The sequence below is a fragment of the Mastomys coucha genome, unplaced genomic scaffold, assembly GCF_008632895.1.
Source record: "Mastomys coucha isolate ucsf_1 unplaced genomic scaffold, UCSF_Mcou_1 pScaffold5, whole genome shotgun sequence".
Taxonomy (NCBI): domain Eukaryota; kingdom Metazoa; phylum Chordata; class Mammalia; order Rodentia; family Muridae; genus Mastomys; species Mastomys coucha.
Window position 1 is genome coordinate 25,025,698 of NW_022196911.1, and position 18,395 is coordinate 25,044,092.

Genomic DNA, 18,395 nt, shown 5'->3' on the forward strand with positions numbered 1-18,395 from the left:
TTCTTCTTCTTCTTCTTCTTCTTCTTCTTCTTCTTCTTCTTCTTCTTCCTCCTCCTCTTCCTCCTCCTGTTCTTCTTCCTCCCCCTGTTCTTCCACCTCATCCCCCTTCTCCTCTTCCTCCTCTTCTTTCTCCTCTTTTCCTACGATTTATTTTATTTTAAAAAATTTCTAATAATTTATTTGTTTTTTATTTCATGTGAATTGGTGTTTTGCCTATGTGTATATCAGTATAAGCATATTGGATACTTTGTAGTTAAAAACACTTGTAAGCTGGGCAGTGATGGTGCATGCCTTTAATCCCAGCACTTGGGAGGCAGAGACAGGAGGATTTCTGAGTTCGAGGCCAGCTTGGTCTACAGAGTGAGTTCCAGGGCAGCCAGGGCTACACAGAGAAACCCTGTCTTGAAAACAAAACAAAACAAAACAAAAAAACTTGTGAGCTGCCATGTAGGTACTGAGGATTGAACCTAGATCTTTTGGAAGAGCAGTCAGTGCTCTTAACCACTGAGCCATCTCTACAGCCTTTCTTTCTCTCTTTCTCTTTCTTCTTTCTTTCTTTCTCTCTTTCTCTTTCTCTTCTTTCTTTCTTTCTCTCTTTCTCTTTCTTCTTTCTTTCTCTCTTTCTCTTTCTTCTTTCTTTTTTCCTTTCTTTCTTTCTTTCTGTTTTTTGTTGTTCTTGTTTTGTTTTGTTTTTCAAGATAGGGTTTCTCTTTGTAGCCCTGCCTGTTGTAGACCAGGCTGGCCTCAAATTCAGAGATCTGCCTGCCTCTGCCTCCCAAGTGCTGGGATTAAAGAAGTGGACTACCACCACCCAGCTTGGTTTTCCATTCTAAGACTTAGAGCAGCAAAGTCTTGTCTCGATGGCTATGGCATGTGTTAACACAGTTCTTACATTCAATGCCTGCATGGAAAGACCCTTATACAGTGTTTCATATACAAACTTGTGGGAGACCAATCGTGATAGTGCATATTTTTAATCCCAGCACCCAGGAGCCAGAGGAAGGCAGATCTCTGAGTTCAAGCCAGCCTGATTTACAAAACAAAGTCCAGGGCAGGCAGGCCTACATAGTGAGACCCTGTCTCAAAAAAATAAATAAAAATGAAAACTTGTGAGGCCTAAGGCTTATGTGAAAGCTAGACATAATGTGAAAGCACTGACTGCTCTTCCAAAAGATCTGGGTTCAATCCTGTAATTTGAGTGACTACTGCAAACTTTTGCCGTGAATGAAAGCATGAGCAGCCCTGATGGCTAGAGAACGACATGTAGGCGTTCTGCCACTTGTGGCTTTGGAGAAAACATGCTCTTTGGTGGCTCCAGGATACTCAGGTTAATGGAATTAGAATCAGAGCACTGAGCTGGGATTTGCAAGGGACTCATGTAAAACGTGCTTCCAAGGCTGCAGGTTCTAGGCCCTGAGCTCAGCAAGAGCTCTCTTGCCTTAGAGTGGAGCAGGGGGCAGAGGAGGTGACAGAAGAAGCTCCTGAAAGATGCCAGCTTGGAGGACAGGGACATCAGTGGTGGTGGCCCAGCACTTGGGAGGCCGAGGCAGGCGGATTTCTGAGTTCGAGGCCAGCCTGGTCTACAGAGTGAGTTCCAGGACAGCCAGGGCTACACAGAGAAACCCTGTCTGGGGAAAAAAAAATGCGTAGTTGTTAGTAAATTGCATCTTTCTAGCTGAAGTCTCTTGCAGGATGTCCCTGGAAATATCCCTGGGTTTTTATGTGAAGTAATCCCTAAAGATCTCTTTTGGAAGATGACCTCTACATGACAAAGCCAGCCACAGTGAGCTTTTGAATTAAATTAATTGCATTGAATTAAGTATGTAAATCAGGTTGGCCTTGAGCCTGCAACCTCTAACTCCCAAGTGCTGGGACTAAAACATGCCCGTCATGGAGGCTGTTCTTTTACATTTGGTCCAAGCTCAACTTTGAGGTCATGGAGTAGTGGGCAGTGGCTGCCTGGCCAAGCAGAAAAGAGCGCCAGGTAGTGGGAGTGCGACTGTCCTAGGGAGAAATCTCAGGCGGTGCTCTGGTTGCCATGGCAATGATCCTGGAGCAGAGAATCAAGGTGCCCCTCAGCACAGATCAGAGAAACCTTATGGGAATGGACATAAATTTCAATGTAAAATTGGGAGGATGGATAAGGGTGGTTAAGTTGTCTCTACAGTGTGGAGACATCTCTAGAGCCCTATCCCTTTGGAGTGATGTTTTTCTGTCCCCGTCTTTTCTGACGGGATAGCAGTTGGAATGAAAGACTGCTGGAGTGGAGGCATCCCTGGCTACAGCACAGGTAGATGTGGGCCGGAGTGGAGGCGAGGTCATTCGTTATGTTTGAGGACTTGTTTGTATTGTAGTATCTGTCTCATACACACTTACACATGCATATACATAGGCGCGCGCGCGCACACACACACACACACACACACAGTATGAGGCCTTTTGTTCCATTCTCCTGTTTCTCTAGATCACTTATGATTCTTCTTGGAGTATATGGTCTCGGGTCCATTGTATGATTGAGGCATGACATTGCCCTATCTCTTCCTTTTTGCCCAGGTCCAGCCTTGGCTGTTCCTCACTAGGTCTGTGGCCTTGGTAATTTACTAAGACTTTTTCTCATTCCTTTTCCTCATTCCTGAAAAGCATCAGAATAGAAAGAGGACAAGGCCTGTGTTCATGGCAAGAATGCACATTTGAGAATTTTATTCAGGGCTGAGAGTGGTGGTCTAATCCCAGTACTCAGGAGACAGAGGCAGGAGATCTCTGAGTTCAAAGCCAGCCAGATCTACATAGTGAAATCCTGTCTAAAAAAAAATTTTTTTTAATTCAGAACAGATGAAGTGACTTAGATAAAGGTTCTGACACCAAAGAACATTGTGAATTAAGACCTGGAAATAACAGACTCCTGAGGTTGTTGGACACACATTCAGAAAATAAACAATGTAATAAAATATTTTTTAGAAAGTAAAAACTTAAAAATTTTAATGGAAAAGAAAAATAGGCCTACTGGCACATATTGGAGTATATCTGTAATTCTGGCGCTTAAGGGGTAGAGGTAAAATTTGGAATTCAAGGCCAGCCTGGGATACATACAACCTGTCTCAAAATACAAAATAGGCAGAAAACTTTCGGTTTCAGTTTGAGAGAAGAGATGGGCACAGCTTTGGCAGTTGATTGCTTCTTGTGTAGTATAGCTCCTAGAGACGGTGAGATCTCCCTCCGTCATTCCAGACTCTGTGTGCTGGCCCTTTAATGCTTATTTATAATCAGATTAAATGTCTTTTCTTGGAGATACTTTTGTTTTAAAATCAGTAAAGGAGGGCAGGAGCTGTAGTTCAGTGCTAAGAGTACTTGTCTAGTATGAATGCAGTTCTGGGTTCAATTCCCAGTACTTCCAGGGAAAATAAATAAACCATTGACTTAAAGTTACCTCAACAACAGTAAGATTAAATAAAATAAAAGTCAGTAAAGAAGCCGGGAGGTGCTGCCGTGCTCCTTTAGTCCCAGCACTGGGGAGGCAGAGGCAGGCGGATCGGATCTCTGAAGTTGGAAGCCAGCCTGGTATCCAGAGAGCCTGTAAGTTATATGATGTCATGGATTTTGGTATAGCAATTAATGATAATAAGGATAATGTCTTAGTTTGCTTTTCTCTTTCTGTGATAAAACATCTGACCCAAAGCAATTTGGAGGAGAAAGGTTTATTTATTTGGCTCGCTTTCATCACAGTCCCTCACTGAGGGAACTTGAGCAGAAACTGAAGCAGACCTCCCAGGAAAACTCTGCTTACAATCTTATTCTCTGTGGCTTGCTCAGTTTGCTTTCTTTTTCTTTTCTGTTGGTTTGTTTGATACAAGGTCTCTCTGTTCAGACCTGGCTGTCCTGGACCAGACTGGCCTCTAACTCAGAGATCTGTCTGCCTCAGCCTCCAGAGCACTAGTTTTAAAAGCACACACCAGGGGGCTGGTGAGATAGCTTAGCAGTTGAGAACTGCTCTTCCAAAGGTCCTGAGTTCAAATCCCAGCAACCACATGGTGGCTCAAACCATCTGTAATGGGATCTGACGCCCTCTTCTGGTGCTGTCTGAAGACAGCTACAGTGTACTTATGTATAATAATAAATAAATCTTAAAAAAAAAAAAAAAGCACACACCACCACAGCCAGGCAGTGGTGGCACACACCTTTAATCCCAGCACTTAGAGAGGCAGAGTGCAGGTGGATTTCTGAGTTCGAGACCAGCCTGGTCTACAGAGTGAGCTCCAGGACAGCCAGGGCTATACAAAGAAACCCTGTCTCGGAAAAAAAGAAAGAAAGAAAGAAAGAAAGAAAGAAAGAAAGAAAGAAAGAAAGAAAGAAAGAAACCAAAACCAAACAAACAAAAAAGCATACACCACCACCATCTAACTTAGTTTGCGTTTTTATAAGATCCAAACCTGCTCAGAGTTGGCACCACCAACTACACCCTCTCATATCAATTGTGAGTGAAAGAAAAAAAAAGCCTCACAGGTTTGTCTAGAGGTCAGTCAGATGGAAGCATTTCTTTTCTTTCTTTCTTTCTTTTTTTTAAATATGTATTTATATGAGTACACTGTAGCTGTCTCCAGACACACCAGAAGAGGGCATCAGATCCCATTCCAGATGGCTGTGAGCCACCATGTGGTTGCTGGGAATTGAACTCAGGACCTCTGGAAGATCAGTCAGTGCTCTTAACTGCTGAGCCATCTCTCCAGTCCTAGAGGCATTTTCTTAATTGAGGTTCCCTGGTTCCTGATTACCCTGTCTTGTGTCAGGTTAACAAAAAACTGACTAGCACCAGTAGCAATGCATGGTGTAAAATATGGAAAGGTCGCATGCCTCCGAGTGTGCCATTTTGGCAAGCGGATTATTCTGAGATGAAGGCAGACAAACTGTCGCTTTGACAGGAAGTGGTGTTTTTCTGCTGTGTACATCAGATTCGGTCTGAGTGCCCTGGGAGGGTTGTGGAGTCGGGGACAGGTACTTGCTGAGTAGCATCATTTCTGGTCAGAGCACACCTTGGTGTGCAGGTGTGTAGAAGGAGCCACTCCACAGCTGTCGGTGGTAGGCAGGTGAAGCGCAGGGTCGGCTAAGCCCACCACAAGAACTAGTCAGTGTGTTCATCCCTCTGCCTCCCAGATGCCCTTACCTGCATCGAACGACTGGGGACACGGAGCGCAAGTACCATCTGCGCTACTACAAGACAGGCACATGCATTCACGAGACAGATGCACGGGGCCACTGTGTGAAGAATGGGCTGCACTGTGCCTTTGCACACGGGCCCCTGGACCTTCGGCCGCCTGTGTGTGACATCAGGTGAGTTGGCGCTTACTTAGGGACCAGCTCACCCACTGCTACTTCCGGCATTATTGTTTCAAAGCATCTCTTTCTGAGCCCATTTTCTTGGGTTACTGTTTGGGGACAAGATCTCCTGTGTTTCCCACACTGGCTTCAAACTCTCTTTCCTCTTGCCACTCCTTCTGGAGTGCTAAGATTATAGAGTTTGCCACCACACCCAGTTTATGTAGGCTATGTAGGTTTATGTAGGGGAGCAAGCAAGCCAAGTGTGGTGTGTATACCTTCAGTCCCCGTACTTGGGAGGCAGAAGCAAGCAGATCTCTTAAGTTCCAGTACAGCCCAGTCTTCATAGCAAGCTCTAGGACAGCCGGGAGGGCAACAACAACTCTGTCTAAAATAGAAGGGGTGCGGAATTCTTTTCTAATGAACCAGCTCTACAGTTGCAATTTGTGAAAGAACTGATGTCCGAAAACAAGGCTACTGGGCCTAATGCTGTTGTGGTCTGGCTCTAAACCCTCCGGTAGTGTTTGTTGGTGAGGTGACAGACAAGAACTAGGCTCTGTAGCCATGGATTCTGCTGGCTTTCCTACCTCCAGGAACCGTCAGGCTATAACTGCTGTACTCTGCTGTTGGTTGCAGGGAGCTTCAGGCTCAGGAAGCCCTGCAGAATGGCCAGCTCAGTGGAGGGGATGGTGTGCCTGATCTGCAGCCTGGGGTCTTGGCCAGCCAGGCCATGATTGAGAAGATTCTTGGTGAGGATCCACGGTGGCAAGGTAAGCCTGGGGTTGCTGCAGTACTGCAGGGGGGAGCTATGTCTTCTCTCTTGGTACCTGCCCCATTTGTGAGTTCTTAAACTAGGGAGGAGGACAGATGGACAAGTCAAGGTTCCTCAGCCCACTGTTAACCGTGAGCCATGTAGGAAACAGGTGGCCAAGTGGCATTTGAACGTAGCCATCTGGCCCCAGACTGTGCTGACCCATCATACCACCTGATATCTGTCTTGTTAGGTAGTATTGGTTGGGTTGTGGGACTGAGGGAAGTGTTCAGGGCCCACAGCAAACTCCAGGCACCCTGTACCAGGACTTTGCTGTCTGGTGTCTGCTGCCACCTACCCCATTAAAGGCAGACCCACCTACATAAGCCTGGATTTCGATGTGTCTGGAACTTCAGTCAGATGTTTGCCTGGTTTTGGGCTTGTACCTTGGAACTGCAAAACCCACATCCTCTGCAGGCTCCATGAATGATAGTTGGGAAAAGTAAGAGTCATGTTTTGTGGTAAAATATGCATAAAAGTCACCATTTTAGGGACTGGGGAGGTGGCTCGGTGAGTGCAGGGCTTACTTTACAAGCATAGGGATCTGAGTCTGGATGCAGGGGATTCCTGAGAAAGGCCAGGTGCTGCAGTGCAGGCCTGTGATTCAAGCACTAGGGGGTTGGAGGCAGGAGGATCCTGAACGTTTGCAGTCTAACCAGTCTAGCCAATTGGTAAACTCGGTTCCAAAAAGTAAGATGCAAAGGACTGGAGAAATGCCTCAGCAGTTAGAGCGCAAATAGCTCTTAAGAGGACCGGGTATGATTGCCAGCACTCACCTGGCAGCTCACAACGGTCCTGTATCCATGGGCACCAGTACACACATGGTATAAAGACATACATGCAGGCAAAAGCTCCTACATACAAAATAATAAATGTGAAAAAAAAATAAGGTAGGAGAGCAGGGCGGTGGTGGCGCATGCCTTTACTCCCAGCACTTGGGAGGCAGAGGCAGGTGGATTTCTGAGTTTGAGGCCAGCTTGGTCTACAGAGTGTGAGTTTCAGGACAGCCAGGGCTACACAGAGAAACCCTGTCTCGAAAAACCAAAAAAAAAAAAAAAGGTAGGAATGTTAAAGGAAGACACTTAATGTCAACCTCTAACTCCCACCTGTACGTACACCCAAGGATGTGTATACACATGCAATTCACCTTTTTAAAGTGAGCATTTTAAAGTGTTACATTCTGTACATTCACAGTATGAACCACCAGAGCTACCTAATTCTAGAACATTCTCTTCACCCTGAAAGGAAATTCCATATTCAAGGGTAGTCATGTGCACCCATCCCTTTTCCTCATGTATAACAAAGCATTGTTGTTATTCAGTTTTTCTGAGGCAGGGCTTCTCTTTAGCCCTGACTATCCTGGAGCTCACTGTGTAGACTAACCTGGCCATAGACTCACAAAACTCTGCCTGCCTCTGCCTCCTGAGTGCTGGGATCATAGATGCCTGCTACCACAGCCTGACTTCTGGGTTTTCTAGTTTGTAAGCAGTGCTTCTGACTTTCAGATAGTCCAGCTTTGGATTGTTTTCCTTCAGTCTTCCTCTCTCATTGGATAAAATGAATCCAGCTAGGGGCCAGAAGCCAGATACATTAACAGCATGGCTATGGAGCTGTTTCTGACAGTCTTACTGTGCTGTCTGACACTCACACTACATTCTCTTCATTGCCCTGCCTGGCTTGGTGCTGACAAGTTGCGGCTTATTGTAACACTGTAGGTTTTGGGAAAGGAGAAGGGATGCCACCTTCCTAGTCCCTCTGTTCCAGACCCAAAGTCAGGGACAGGGCGTGATAATTAAGCACAGGACGGAGTGGCAGCAGGCTCATGTCTGGCTCTGTGTGTGTCTATCACCCTCCTGCTCTGTTCAGCAGTCTCCCATGGGCAGCCTCTATTTTCACTAAGTGGGCATCTGATCCATTGCCACGGGTGAGAGGTGAGGACCCCATGTCTCTGGAGGGTAGATTTGACTCATCAGGACTTAGCTGAACAGGACAGAAAGAAAGGAAGTGAGTTTCAGATCTTTACTCATGGTTTTGTTTGTTTGGGGTTTTCCTTTTTTGACAAAGGGTCTCACTATGTAGCCCAGACGAACCTTGAACTCAGAGATAGACTTTTTTCCTCTCCAGTGCTGGAATTAAAAGTGTGAGCCAGCGCAGCCAGCCTCAAAGTTGGAGTGTTGTTGTTATTTTGTTGTTCTTTTTTTTGAGGTAGGGTCTTATGATGTAGCTCTGGCTTTCCTGGAACTCACCATGTAGACCAGGCTGGCCTCAAACTCATAAAGATCTGTCTGCCTCTGCCTCTTGAGTGCTGGGATTAAAGGCATGCACAACACGTCTGTCAAAGTTAACCATTTTAAAGCTGGGTGTGTTAAAGCACACTTTGTGAGTCTAGCACTCAGGAGGCTGATGCAGGGTGATCATGACCTCAGGACCAGCCTAGGCTACATACTAAAACTGTTTCATAGAGTTAACAAAGACACTGAGCTGGATCTGGTTAGTTCATACCTATAATCTTATATCTTAGGAGGCTGGGTTTGAGCAGGATTGCAAACTCTAGGCCAGCTTGAACTACAGAGCCAAGTTTAAGGCCAGTCTGAGCAATGAATGGGACCCTCCTCACAATAGAGAGTAAAGAGCTGCATGTGTGTGACTCAGGGCTAGACTGCTTATCTGCGCTTTAGGTCCATGCTTAGTTCAGTGCAGCATGAGCAGGAGCATGGTGGCTCACATGCACTGGGGAGGCAGGCACAGGGGATTGAGTTTGAAGCTAGCCTAGATTATGTGTAACCTGTTTTTTAAAAAATATTAAGATTACTCCCCCCCCCCCCCCCCCCCCCCAGACTGGTTTTTTCTGTGTAGCCCTCGCTGTCCTGTAACTCACTCTGTAAACCAACCTGACTTTGAACTTACAGATCTGCCTTCCTCTGGCTCTCAAGTTCTGGGATTAAAAGATGTGTGCCACCACCACTTGGCTAATGTTAAGTATTTTTAAAAGTAGGAATTTCCGGGGGCTGGTGAGATGGCTTAGCAGTTAAGAGCACTGACTGCTCTTCAGAGGTCCTGAGTTCAGTTCCCAGCAACCACATGTGGCTCACAACCATCTGTAATGTGATCTGATGCCCTCTTCTGGTGTGTCTGAAGACAGCTACAGTATACTCATGTACTTAAAATAAATAAATAAGTCTTTAAAAAAAAAAAGTAGGACCAGGCAGTGGTGGCGCATGCCTTTAATCCCAGCACTTAGGAGGCAGAGGCAGGTGGATTTCTGAGTTTAAGACCAGCCTGGTCTACAGAGTGAGTTCCAGGACAGCCAGGGCTACACAGAGAAACCCTGTCTCCAAAAATCCAAAAACCAAAAAAAAAAAACAAAGCAAAACAAGGGCTGGCGAGATGGCTCAGCAGTTAAGAGCACTGACTCCTCTTCCGAAGGTCCTGAGTTCAAATCCCAGCAACCACATGGTGGCTCACAACCATCCGTAATGAGATCTGACGCCTTCTTCTGGTGTGTCTGAAGCAGCTACAGTGTACTTACATATAACAATAAATAAATCTTTAAAAAAAAAAAGTAGGAATTTCTTCTCCGTCGTCATCATCATCAGAGGTAGGAGTGGGCATGAAAGTGCTTGGGTAGAGGCTAGAGGACAACTTTTGGGAATCAGTTTTCTTCTATTGTGAGTTCCAGAGATTGAATTCGAGTTGCCAGGTTTGCACAGTAACTGCTTCTACCTGCTGAGACATCTCACTGACCTAAAAGTATTTTTAGAGCAGGTCTGTACTCACAGCAAACAGGAGAAGATGAGAGCTTTCCCCTGTGTTCTGTGTACCCCAGCCTTATTGACAGAGTTCAGAGTAGAGCTAGTCACCTGATGCACTGGGCAGGCCTGCAGTGGCCCGTTGCTACCCAAGCCCACGGAGATCGGGCCAACATTTCAGTAGGTTGGTTGGGTGTTTTTTTTATGGTAATAGAAACAACAGAAAGAGAAGACAGCCAGACAGTGGTGGTATATGCCTTTAATCCCAGTATTCGGGAGGCAGAGGCAGGTGGATTTCTGAGTTCAAGGCCAGCCTGGTCTACAGAGTGAGTTCCAGGACAGTCAGGGCTACACAGAGAAACCCTGTCTTGAAAAACTGAAGGAAAAAAAGAGAGAGAAGACACCACTGAGAATGGGAGCATGAGCTGGGGACAAGCATATTCTCAAAAAAGCTCTATATTTTTGTGGTTGTTTATTTGTGTGGGGGCTGGGAGTGTGCATGCCTGTGGGTGTGTATGTGTGTGGGTGAGTGTGCATGCTTGTGGGTTGTATGGGAGCCTGAAGCTGACATCAGACATCAGCCTGTAGCCCGATCTCTCCTCATGTATTGATATGGAGTCTCTAAATTGTCCACAGCTCACTGGATCTGCATTCTCCATGATAGATTTGTGGGCAGGCTGCATGCCCATCTGGAATTTACATGGATGCTGAGGATTTGATCTCTGCTCCTCATGCTTGTCCAATAAGTGTTTAAAGCCACTAAGCTATCACCTCAGTCTATCAGTGGTTTTTAATATGGTCATACACTAATAAGACTTTTTTTTTTCTTTTTGAGACAACATTTCATTTCACCAAGTATAGTTTTGAACTTGCCATGTAACTAAATAAACTTGAGTGTCTGTTACTTCTGTCTATACCTCTCAAGTGTTGGGATTACGGCACGTGCCACCATGCCCACGTCACAATGGGATTAAACCCAAGCTTGGTGCATACTAGGCAAGCTTTTAGCAGCTGAGCTCTATTCCCAGCCAGTTCCTAAAGGAACCCTATCCCAGTTAACAGGGCTTCTCTCATCTCGTACTGTGTACAGCATCTTTACGGTCATCCACAGTACATACGGTCATCCACAGTACATACGGTCATCCACAGTACATACGGTCATCCACAGTACAGTAGCTCTGGTCCTTCTCATGGATGAACCACGTTTGCTTACCTACTCAATGGTGATGGATGGGTTGCTGTCTGTACTTTGTACTACTATGCCTAATGTTACTTTGAGTGTTTAAGGCCAGATTTTTTTTGCATCTGTTTTCCAGACAGTAACTTTGTGTTGGGCAGCTATAAGACCGAGCAGTGTCCGAAGCCACCACGCCTATGTCGCCAGGGCTATGCCTGTCCACACTACCACAACAGCAGAGACCGTCGTCGGAACCCCAGGAGGTTCCAGTACAGGTGGGCTCGGGGACCACAGACAGGAAGACCCTGAGCAGTCTCCCAGGTGTTCCTGTCAGAAGCCCACACTGGCTCTAGATAGATACTCTATATCTATCTAGTTGTAGCCACTGACCCTGTGGCTCTGTAACCCCTGCTGCCTCCCTTCGCCTGACAGATTCAGGCCATGAGGCTTCTTCACTTCTTTGCTGTGACCCTTGCACCCTGTGCTGGGGGTGGGGGGAGCATTTTCCATGCAGTTGTCCTAGAGATGCTCATCTTAGGTTCTCCCATTGTGGATTCCCTGCTCAGCAGTGGTGTCACTCACAGGCAAGGAAGGTGTCTTAAGAGAGCTTGGCTTGTTAGAGACAAAGTGAAGGCTTGAACGTCTGTTGATGTGTTGTAGGGGCAAGTGAGGGCAAGGCTGGGATCTAGGTCACTTTGCCCTCAGGCCTGGTGGTTCTCACATGATCCTCCCACTGTCGTCCCTGTTAGGTGATGGGGATTACAGGTGGGCACACTCCTCCCCGGCCTGCCCATCACTTTGTGTGTTTTCACTGGCACCACCCTTGTACAGTGTACCACCCCTGTCATGTAAGGACTGTGCCCCACGCAGCAGTCATTGCACCTTTGGCTTTTATGGGATGTGAGGTAGAGCTCACCCTCCAGGCTGATAGTAGGACACCATGTCCTGGAGATTGAGAGTTTTGGGGGTGCTGAGCTCCTTACCTTCCTGATTTTCACCTGCCTCTGGGTCGGAGTCCCATCAGCCTGATGGCCCCCATCTTCCCAAGCATCATCTACTCTGCTCTAGCCACCCCTCTCTGTATGGCTGGCCTCCCCTCTGGGCTTGCAGTCTGCACTCCCAGTGGCCCAGATCCTCGGTCCCCACAGATTTCCTTACAGCCTATCCCTTTTCTTCACAGGGCACTTTCTCCTTTTTGTAGTAATCCCATGTCTCTTTGAGTGCCTAAGGGACACCATTCCTCAGATAGGCAAAGATAGTGGGTTTGTGACTTCACTGCTCTCTGAATAGCTTCAGGGTCAAGAGACCCGAACAGAAAACCAGCAATAATATAAGTAAATGGTACTGCCAGTGCTGCCTGGCCTTAAGAGGACCAGCAGATATTGTTGTAAAATGGAGGAAAATTGTGTAAAGAAGCCAGGCAGAGGCAGGTGGAGTTCTGAGTTCAAGGCCAGCCTGGTCTACGGAGTGAGTTCCAGGACAGCCAAGGCTACACAGAGAAACCCTGTCTCTAATAACAAAAACAAACAACACCCCCCCCCCCAGAAAAAAGAAAATCAGGTAAAGAAAAAAAAATGAGTTCCAGAAGTGGGAATTTTTACTATAAACGCAAACGGACGGTGAAGCTGTCCGAAAGCATGGGAAGAGGGTGGGGTGTGGTCACTTAACCTGATTAGGAGTCTGGAGAGCTCCATCACATCTCAGATTCCACTTGGCCGCAGAAGGCAGAGTCCTGGGCCACCTCACCCCACACCCTACTGTGGGTCCCTGAGCCTGCTCTTCCTTGTCCCTGGGAGGTGTGACTCCTCTGGAGAAGGGTCTATGGGGAGTAGACGCTCAAGTTCACCCCGTTCGCCTTCGCACCCCTGAGGGGGGTTCTCTTGCTTTCTGCCCTCTGTTAGGAGCCAGATTCTGAGCACATAGTATATGCTCTTCCTGTTCTAGGTCTACGCCCTGTCCTAGTGTGAAGCATGGTGATGAGTGGGGGGAGCCCTCACGGTGTGACGGTGGGGACAGCTGTCAGTACTGCCATTCCCGCACAGAGCAGCAGTTCCATCCTGAGGTAGGCATTGGTCAGGGCCCAGACTGGACTACTGGCAGCTCAAGAGGGGCTGGTTGTATGTGGGATCCTCACTGGAAGGGCCACATGCTGTGAGACGTATTAAATCAGCCTTGGAGGAGTGGGGAAGTGGGGTGGGAGCAGAGAGGCAGGAAGGGCCCCATGACGTGAGAACAGCACTTCCCTCTCCCAGACAGGGAGTATATCCAGGAAGGGACAGTCGTTACTAGAGAGTCCCCCCCACCCCCCCCACCTCCCCACCCCCCGGCACTGGCTGCCCTGTTTTCAGTACTGAGGTGCAGCTGATGGATACAGTTCACAGCTCCGCCCTGAGTGCTGTGTGAGATGAACTGCCCGTTCCTGAGCAACAGACTCTCACTAGTGAATCCTCATGGATGATGAGTTCCACATGGATGGGAAGGGCTGTCTGTCCTGTGCAATATTCTAGATAGGTATTTGGCCCAGTCCTGATGTGTTCTCCTTGGCTGCCCAGTCACCAAGCAGAATTCATTCAGATTTGAATTAAAATGAATAAGCAGGGGGAGGAGATGTTTGAAGGGGGCTGTGACCGGGATGTAAAGTGAATCCCTAAATTAATCAATAGAAAGAACGAATAAGCAAACAAACTGTGCTTGGGCGTCTAAGTCTGCAGGTAGTAGGGCTAGGCTAGGAGCTGAAGGACATGGGCTGTATGCAGGCATAAGTGAGCTGGTGCAGGGGGCTGTTGCCACGCCCTCCCTAAGCCTCTGGAGTGGCTGGTATTGTTTTGGTATCTGGGGAATGTTGGCCCCAGAGGTGCCGTTCCTGGTGCCAAAGTCTTTTCTGTTCGTTCCCAGGTCCCCATGGTGAGTATGGTACTGTGAGTGAAGGAGTGGACAGTCTGGTCGTAAGATAGGTGCTTGTATCACCTTTTCCAGAGTGTCAGGTAGTCTTTGCCTGAGGTCGGACAGACAGGCTTGGCTCTGTTCGGGCAGACAGGCTTGGCTCTGACCAATACGTTTTGTAGAGAGGAGGGTTTTTAGGACCTCCTCTAGCATCTAGCGGCCGTCCTTCTGTCAGGAGAAAGAAGGGAGCTGTGTAGCTCAAAGATTTGGAGGTTCCCATCCACGGTCATGAGCATTTCTCATAGGTACAGGGGTCTTGCACTAGGCCCTGCCTTGCCAACATTCCACCATCCTCTGATGCTGAGAACCAGGCCTTCCATGAACCTCTGGAGACCCTGCGTACTTGTTCCGCAGCTGGGAAGTGTCGACTCAGTCTGTCTGCTTCTGTGTTCCTCACAGAAAACAGATCACTAAGCCTCCATGTTTTGTCTGCTTTCCTAGATCTACAAATCTACAAAATGCAACGATATGCGCCAAACTGGCTACTGCCCTCGGGGCCCTTTCTGTGCCTTTGCACACATGGAGAGTAAGTAGTCAGTCTTGAACCAGGGGGCCAGCTCATCCACCCTGTGGCCAAGGATCTCGGTCAGCGGCTCCACAGTCTCACTGAGTTTTAGCTCATCCAGACCCATCTTTGAGGATGAGGAAAGAGTGGTGGCTCAACACTGTGACCTGGGACTAGGCATGTCTGGGAATAATGTATGTAATGCCCATTGAGATGGCTGGGGTGGGGGCAGGGAGAGGGGAGGGCTCATGCCACTTGGCTGAACCTGTCCTGCCCTTTGTACCTGGGACAGACCAGACCTGCCTCCTGGGACACAGATCTGTTGTCATTCACCTGTTCACCTGCTTTGCCCTGAGCTGCTATCCTGGTGGGACTTGAGTGTCAGTGGCTTTGTGGAGTGACTTTCTTATCCCTGTAGCTGGAGGTGCCAAGATCCCTAGTTGGGCTTGGCCAACCACCTCAGACCCTACGGGTCACTAATTGTCACATAGGCTTGTAATTGATTCTATGAAGCTGCTCCCCCAGCTCTGGAGTCCAGGCTCTGGTGGTTATAAAGGAGGTGCAAGCTCAGACTTCAATCTCTGTTCCAGTTGGAATGGCAGCGGTTTCTGTTCACACTTGACGTGTTGTTGTTAACATGTATGCACGTTAAAAATGATTGCATCCGGGCTGGAGAGATGGCTCAGTGGGTAAGAGCATGCATTGCTCTTGCACAATCGAGCTGAACTCCTGGCACCCACATCAGGAGGCCCACAACCATTAGGGAATCGAATGCACTCTCAAGGGGAGCACCTGTACTCACATACACACACCCCCCCACACACACACTCACACAGAATATACACATCTTAAGACAGACTTACTGCTTTTATGCATATGAGTGTTTTGTTTGCATTTGTGTATGTGCGATACTTGTATGCCAGGTGCCTGCTAGAACTAGAGAGTTACAAATGGTTGTGAGTTACCATGTGAGTTCTGGGAGCCCTGGTCCTCTGTAAGAACAGCAAATGCTCCTAACCAATGAGCCACCCCTCCAGCCCCTAAGAAGAATTTTTCTTTTAATTACATGGCTCTGTGTGGGCTGGCCTGCCATCTAGAACAAGGGAAGTGGTTACAACATCAACTAGTACTCTCCACCTGTCCTGTGGGCCAGCTGGAAGCCCCTCAGTGCCAGCTACTCTTTTTTTCTTGGCAGAGAACCTGGGTATGGTGAATGAATGGAGCTGCCGTGATCTCAGTTCTAACAGCACCTCAGCTTATAGCATCCAGCCTGGAAGTGTAAGTGGACTCTGCTTGGATCAGTCACACTGAGGGGGCAGGCATGGGGTGACATTCAGTGATGTGGCTGAAAGAAGTCTACATGTGGAGTTGTGATTCCTTCTCAAAGAGTCTAGAAAAGTCCTGGCCATATTCTTGCCTGGGCTGGAGCAGGACATGCGTCTCACGGGATTTGGCTTTTAGCTGTGTCCAGTGCCGTGCCTCCCTCATCTTTGCAGATCTCTTGGGCTGTCAGTGCTAGGCAGTTGGAGGTCATCAACAGATAGTATCTGATGCAGCATCCACAGTCTGTGTTGCTCAACACTCCCATGCTTTAGGTGAGAGGCATCCTGTATCTGATGGGTGTGACAAGGATGGATAGTTCTCTGACTTAGAAATCACTTCCTGCCGGGCGGTGGTGGCGCATGCCTTTAATCCCAGCACTTGGGAGGCAGAGGTAGGCGGATTTCTGAGTTCGAGGCCAGCCTGGTCTACAGAGTGAGTTCCGGGACAGCCAGGGCTACACAGAGAAACCCTGTCTCGAAAAAAAAACAACAACAACAACAAAAAAAATGAAATCACTTCCTGTTCTCGTGCCAGAGTCAGCCACGAGAGTAAGTCCCTCAGGAGCAATCCCAATACAGGGACAGGATGTTCAAAAATGGATTTAAAATAGCGTTTGGTCCTAAACTGTTTGAGTGACATTGACATAGTCCTGAAGTTGCTGGGCAGTGGTGGTTTATGCCCAGCACTCAGGAAGCAGAGATAGGAGATCTCTAAGTTTGTGGCCAGCCTGGTTTACAGAGTAAGTTGCAGAAACCCTGTCTTAAAAAAAAAAAAACAAAACAAAAACAAACGATAAAAAAAGACAGGGAAAAAGGAGATATCCCTGAATTTGTTGAACAGAGCCACTCTGCTTAGCTCATGCAGTCACAGGTGTCGCTGCACTTTGTTGGGTGGCCCCTGAGTGAGGCTCTGGAGGTGGCTCTTTGTGGTCTGGGGTTTAGTCACTTTTGTTCTTTGGCCCTTCTGCCTGACGGTGCTCTGTGGCTGATAGGGCAGGCTCCGTATGTGTCCTTTGCTGCTCTGAGCTCAGAGGCCCCAGTCTCTGATGCTCTGCCACTGGTGTCAGTGAGGTGTCCTGAAGGTCCCTCTCTCTGAGTGAGCGGTGGAGGATCACCTATGGACCCATCATCTTTACATTCCTTCCTGTTTTGGGCCTGGAACCCTGCAGGCACTCTGTATACCCTCTTCTTGCCACTTAGAATTGTCACAAAACTGTCACAGGGCCACTTGAGATGCTGGGAGCTCTTCTCTGTCAAGAAGGCACGGCTGGGCCTGTCTTAGTTAGGGCTTCATTGCTGTGAACAGACGCCATGATCAAGGCAGTGCTCCAAAGGACAACATTCAATTGGAGCTAGCTGGCTTACAGGTTCAGGGGTTCAGTCCATTATCACGGTGGGAGCATGGCAGTGTGCAGGCAGATACGGTGCTGGCAGCCAGTAGGAGACCAGGTGCCATACTGTGCGTAACCTGAGCATAGCAGACCTCAAAGCCCTCCTACACAGTGATACACTTCCTCCAACAAGGCCACATCTCCTAATAGTATCACTCCCTTTGCCATGCATTCAAACATGAATCTATGGGGGCCAAACCTCGTCAAACCATACAACCCCCCTTGGGCAGCACCCACACAGTACCTAGTCAGCCTCAGTGCTGTTTGGGTCAAGCAAGAGACCTGCACGTGCCCAGGCCTTTTTATTGAGTAACTCCTTGGCTCTTGTACATGTGCAAAGGACTGTCATTCCTGCGTGGTCCAAGTGTGGGAAGGACTTTGGGTACCAGTGGGCAGGAACAGTGTAAACACTTTCTCAGTGTTTTCTTTTGTGGGGTTGTTAGTTATTGTTTTTGTTTTAGTTTTTGAGACGAGGTCTTATTTATATGGCCTAGATTGACCTCAAACTCATGATCTTCCTGCTTCAGTCTCCTTTGTAATGGGATTACAGCATACCATTCTAAGCAAAGTGTAGGCTTGTGTGTTTTCAGAAGATGTCTCCTGCCTTTCTAACCTGAGCAGTCCTTCTATTGCAGGCCAAACGGAAAGATTCCCCCTCTGAAGGAACCCAGAAAGCTGCTGAGGACAGCAAGCAGGTACAGTTCTGGGGCGCGGGCTGGGCCAGGCCGGGCTGTGCGACTGGACAACATAGCATGGCTTTCTATTAGGCCTTTCCATATCCACACTCTACTGCTGAGCTAAGCCCCTGGTCCCAGTACCTACTTGTTCTGTAATTATTTTTTTTCTTTTGCTTATATTCATATGTCCTTTGTTTTCTGTTAAAAATACTTAAGCCTGGTGGTGACAGGGGCACACGTCTTTAATCCCAGCACTTGGGAGGCAGGGGCAGACAGATCTCTGTGACTTCAAGGCTAGCCTACAGAGCTAGTTCCAGGACAGCCGAGGCTACACAAAGAAACCTTCTGGTATCCCTCAAAAAATTGTGTCCTACTTTGAAAACAAAATCAAAGCCTTGTAGCCATTTTCTTGGGAAACACAGGTCCTTCAGTTGGCTGCAGTCACTGTAACAGTGTTTCAAAGCCTTGTAGCCATTTTCTTGGGAAACACAGGTCCTTCAGTCGGCTGCA

The 18,395-nt window shown here is 47.8% G+C and overlaps 1 protein-coding gene across 3 annotated transcripts in view; it reads left to right on the plus strand.

Annotated features, from left to right (window-relative positions):
• Unkl (unk like zinc finger) overlaps window positions 1-18,395 on the plus strand; it is a 44,928-nt gene that overhangs the window by 6,827 nt on the left and 19,706 nt on the right. For all 3 annotated transcript variants that reach the window (XM_031350784.1, XM_031350785.1, XM_031350787.1), the window contains exons 3-9: window positions 5,149-5,325; window positions 5,947-6,080; window positions 11,187-11,322; window positions 12,992-13,109; window positions 14,432-14,516; window positions 15,691-15,773; window positions 17,844-17,903. In XM_031350784.1, coding sequence (XP_031206644.1) covers window positions 5,149-5,325; window positions 5,947-6,080; window positions 11,187-11,322; window positions 12,992-13,109; window positions 14,432-14,516; window positions 15,691-15,773; window positions 17,844-17,903 — 793 coding nt within the window. The remainder of the gene's footprint in view (window positions 1-5,148; window positions 5,326-5,946; window positions 6,081-11,186; window positions 11,323-12,991; window positions 13,110-14,431; window positions 14,517-15,690; window positions 15,774-17,843; window positions 17,904-18,395) is intronic.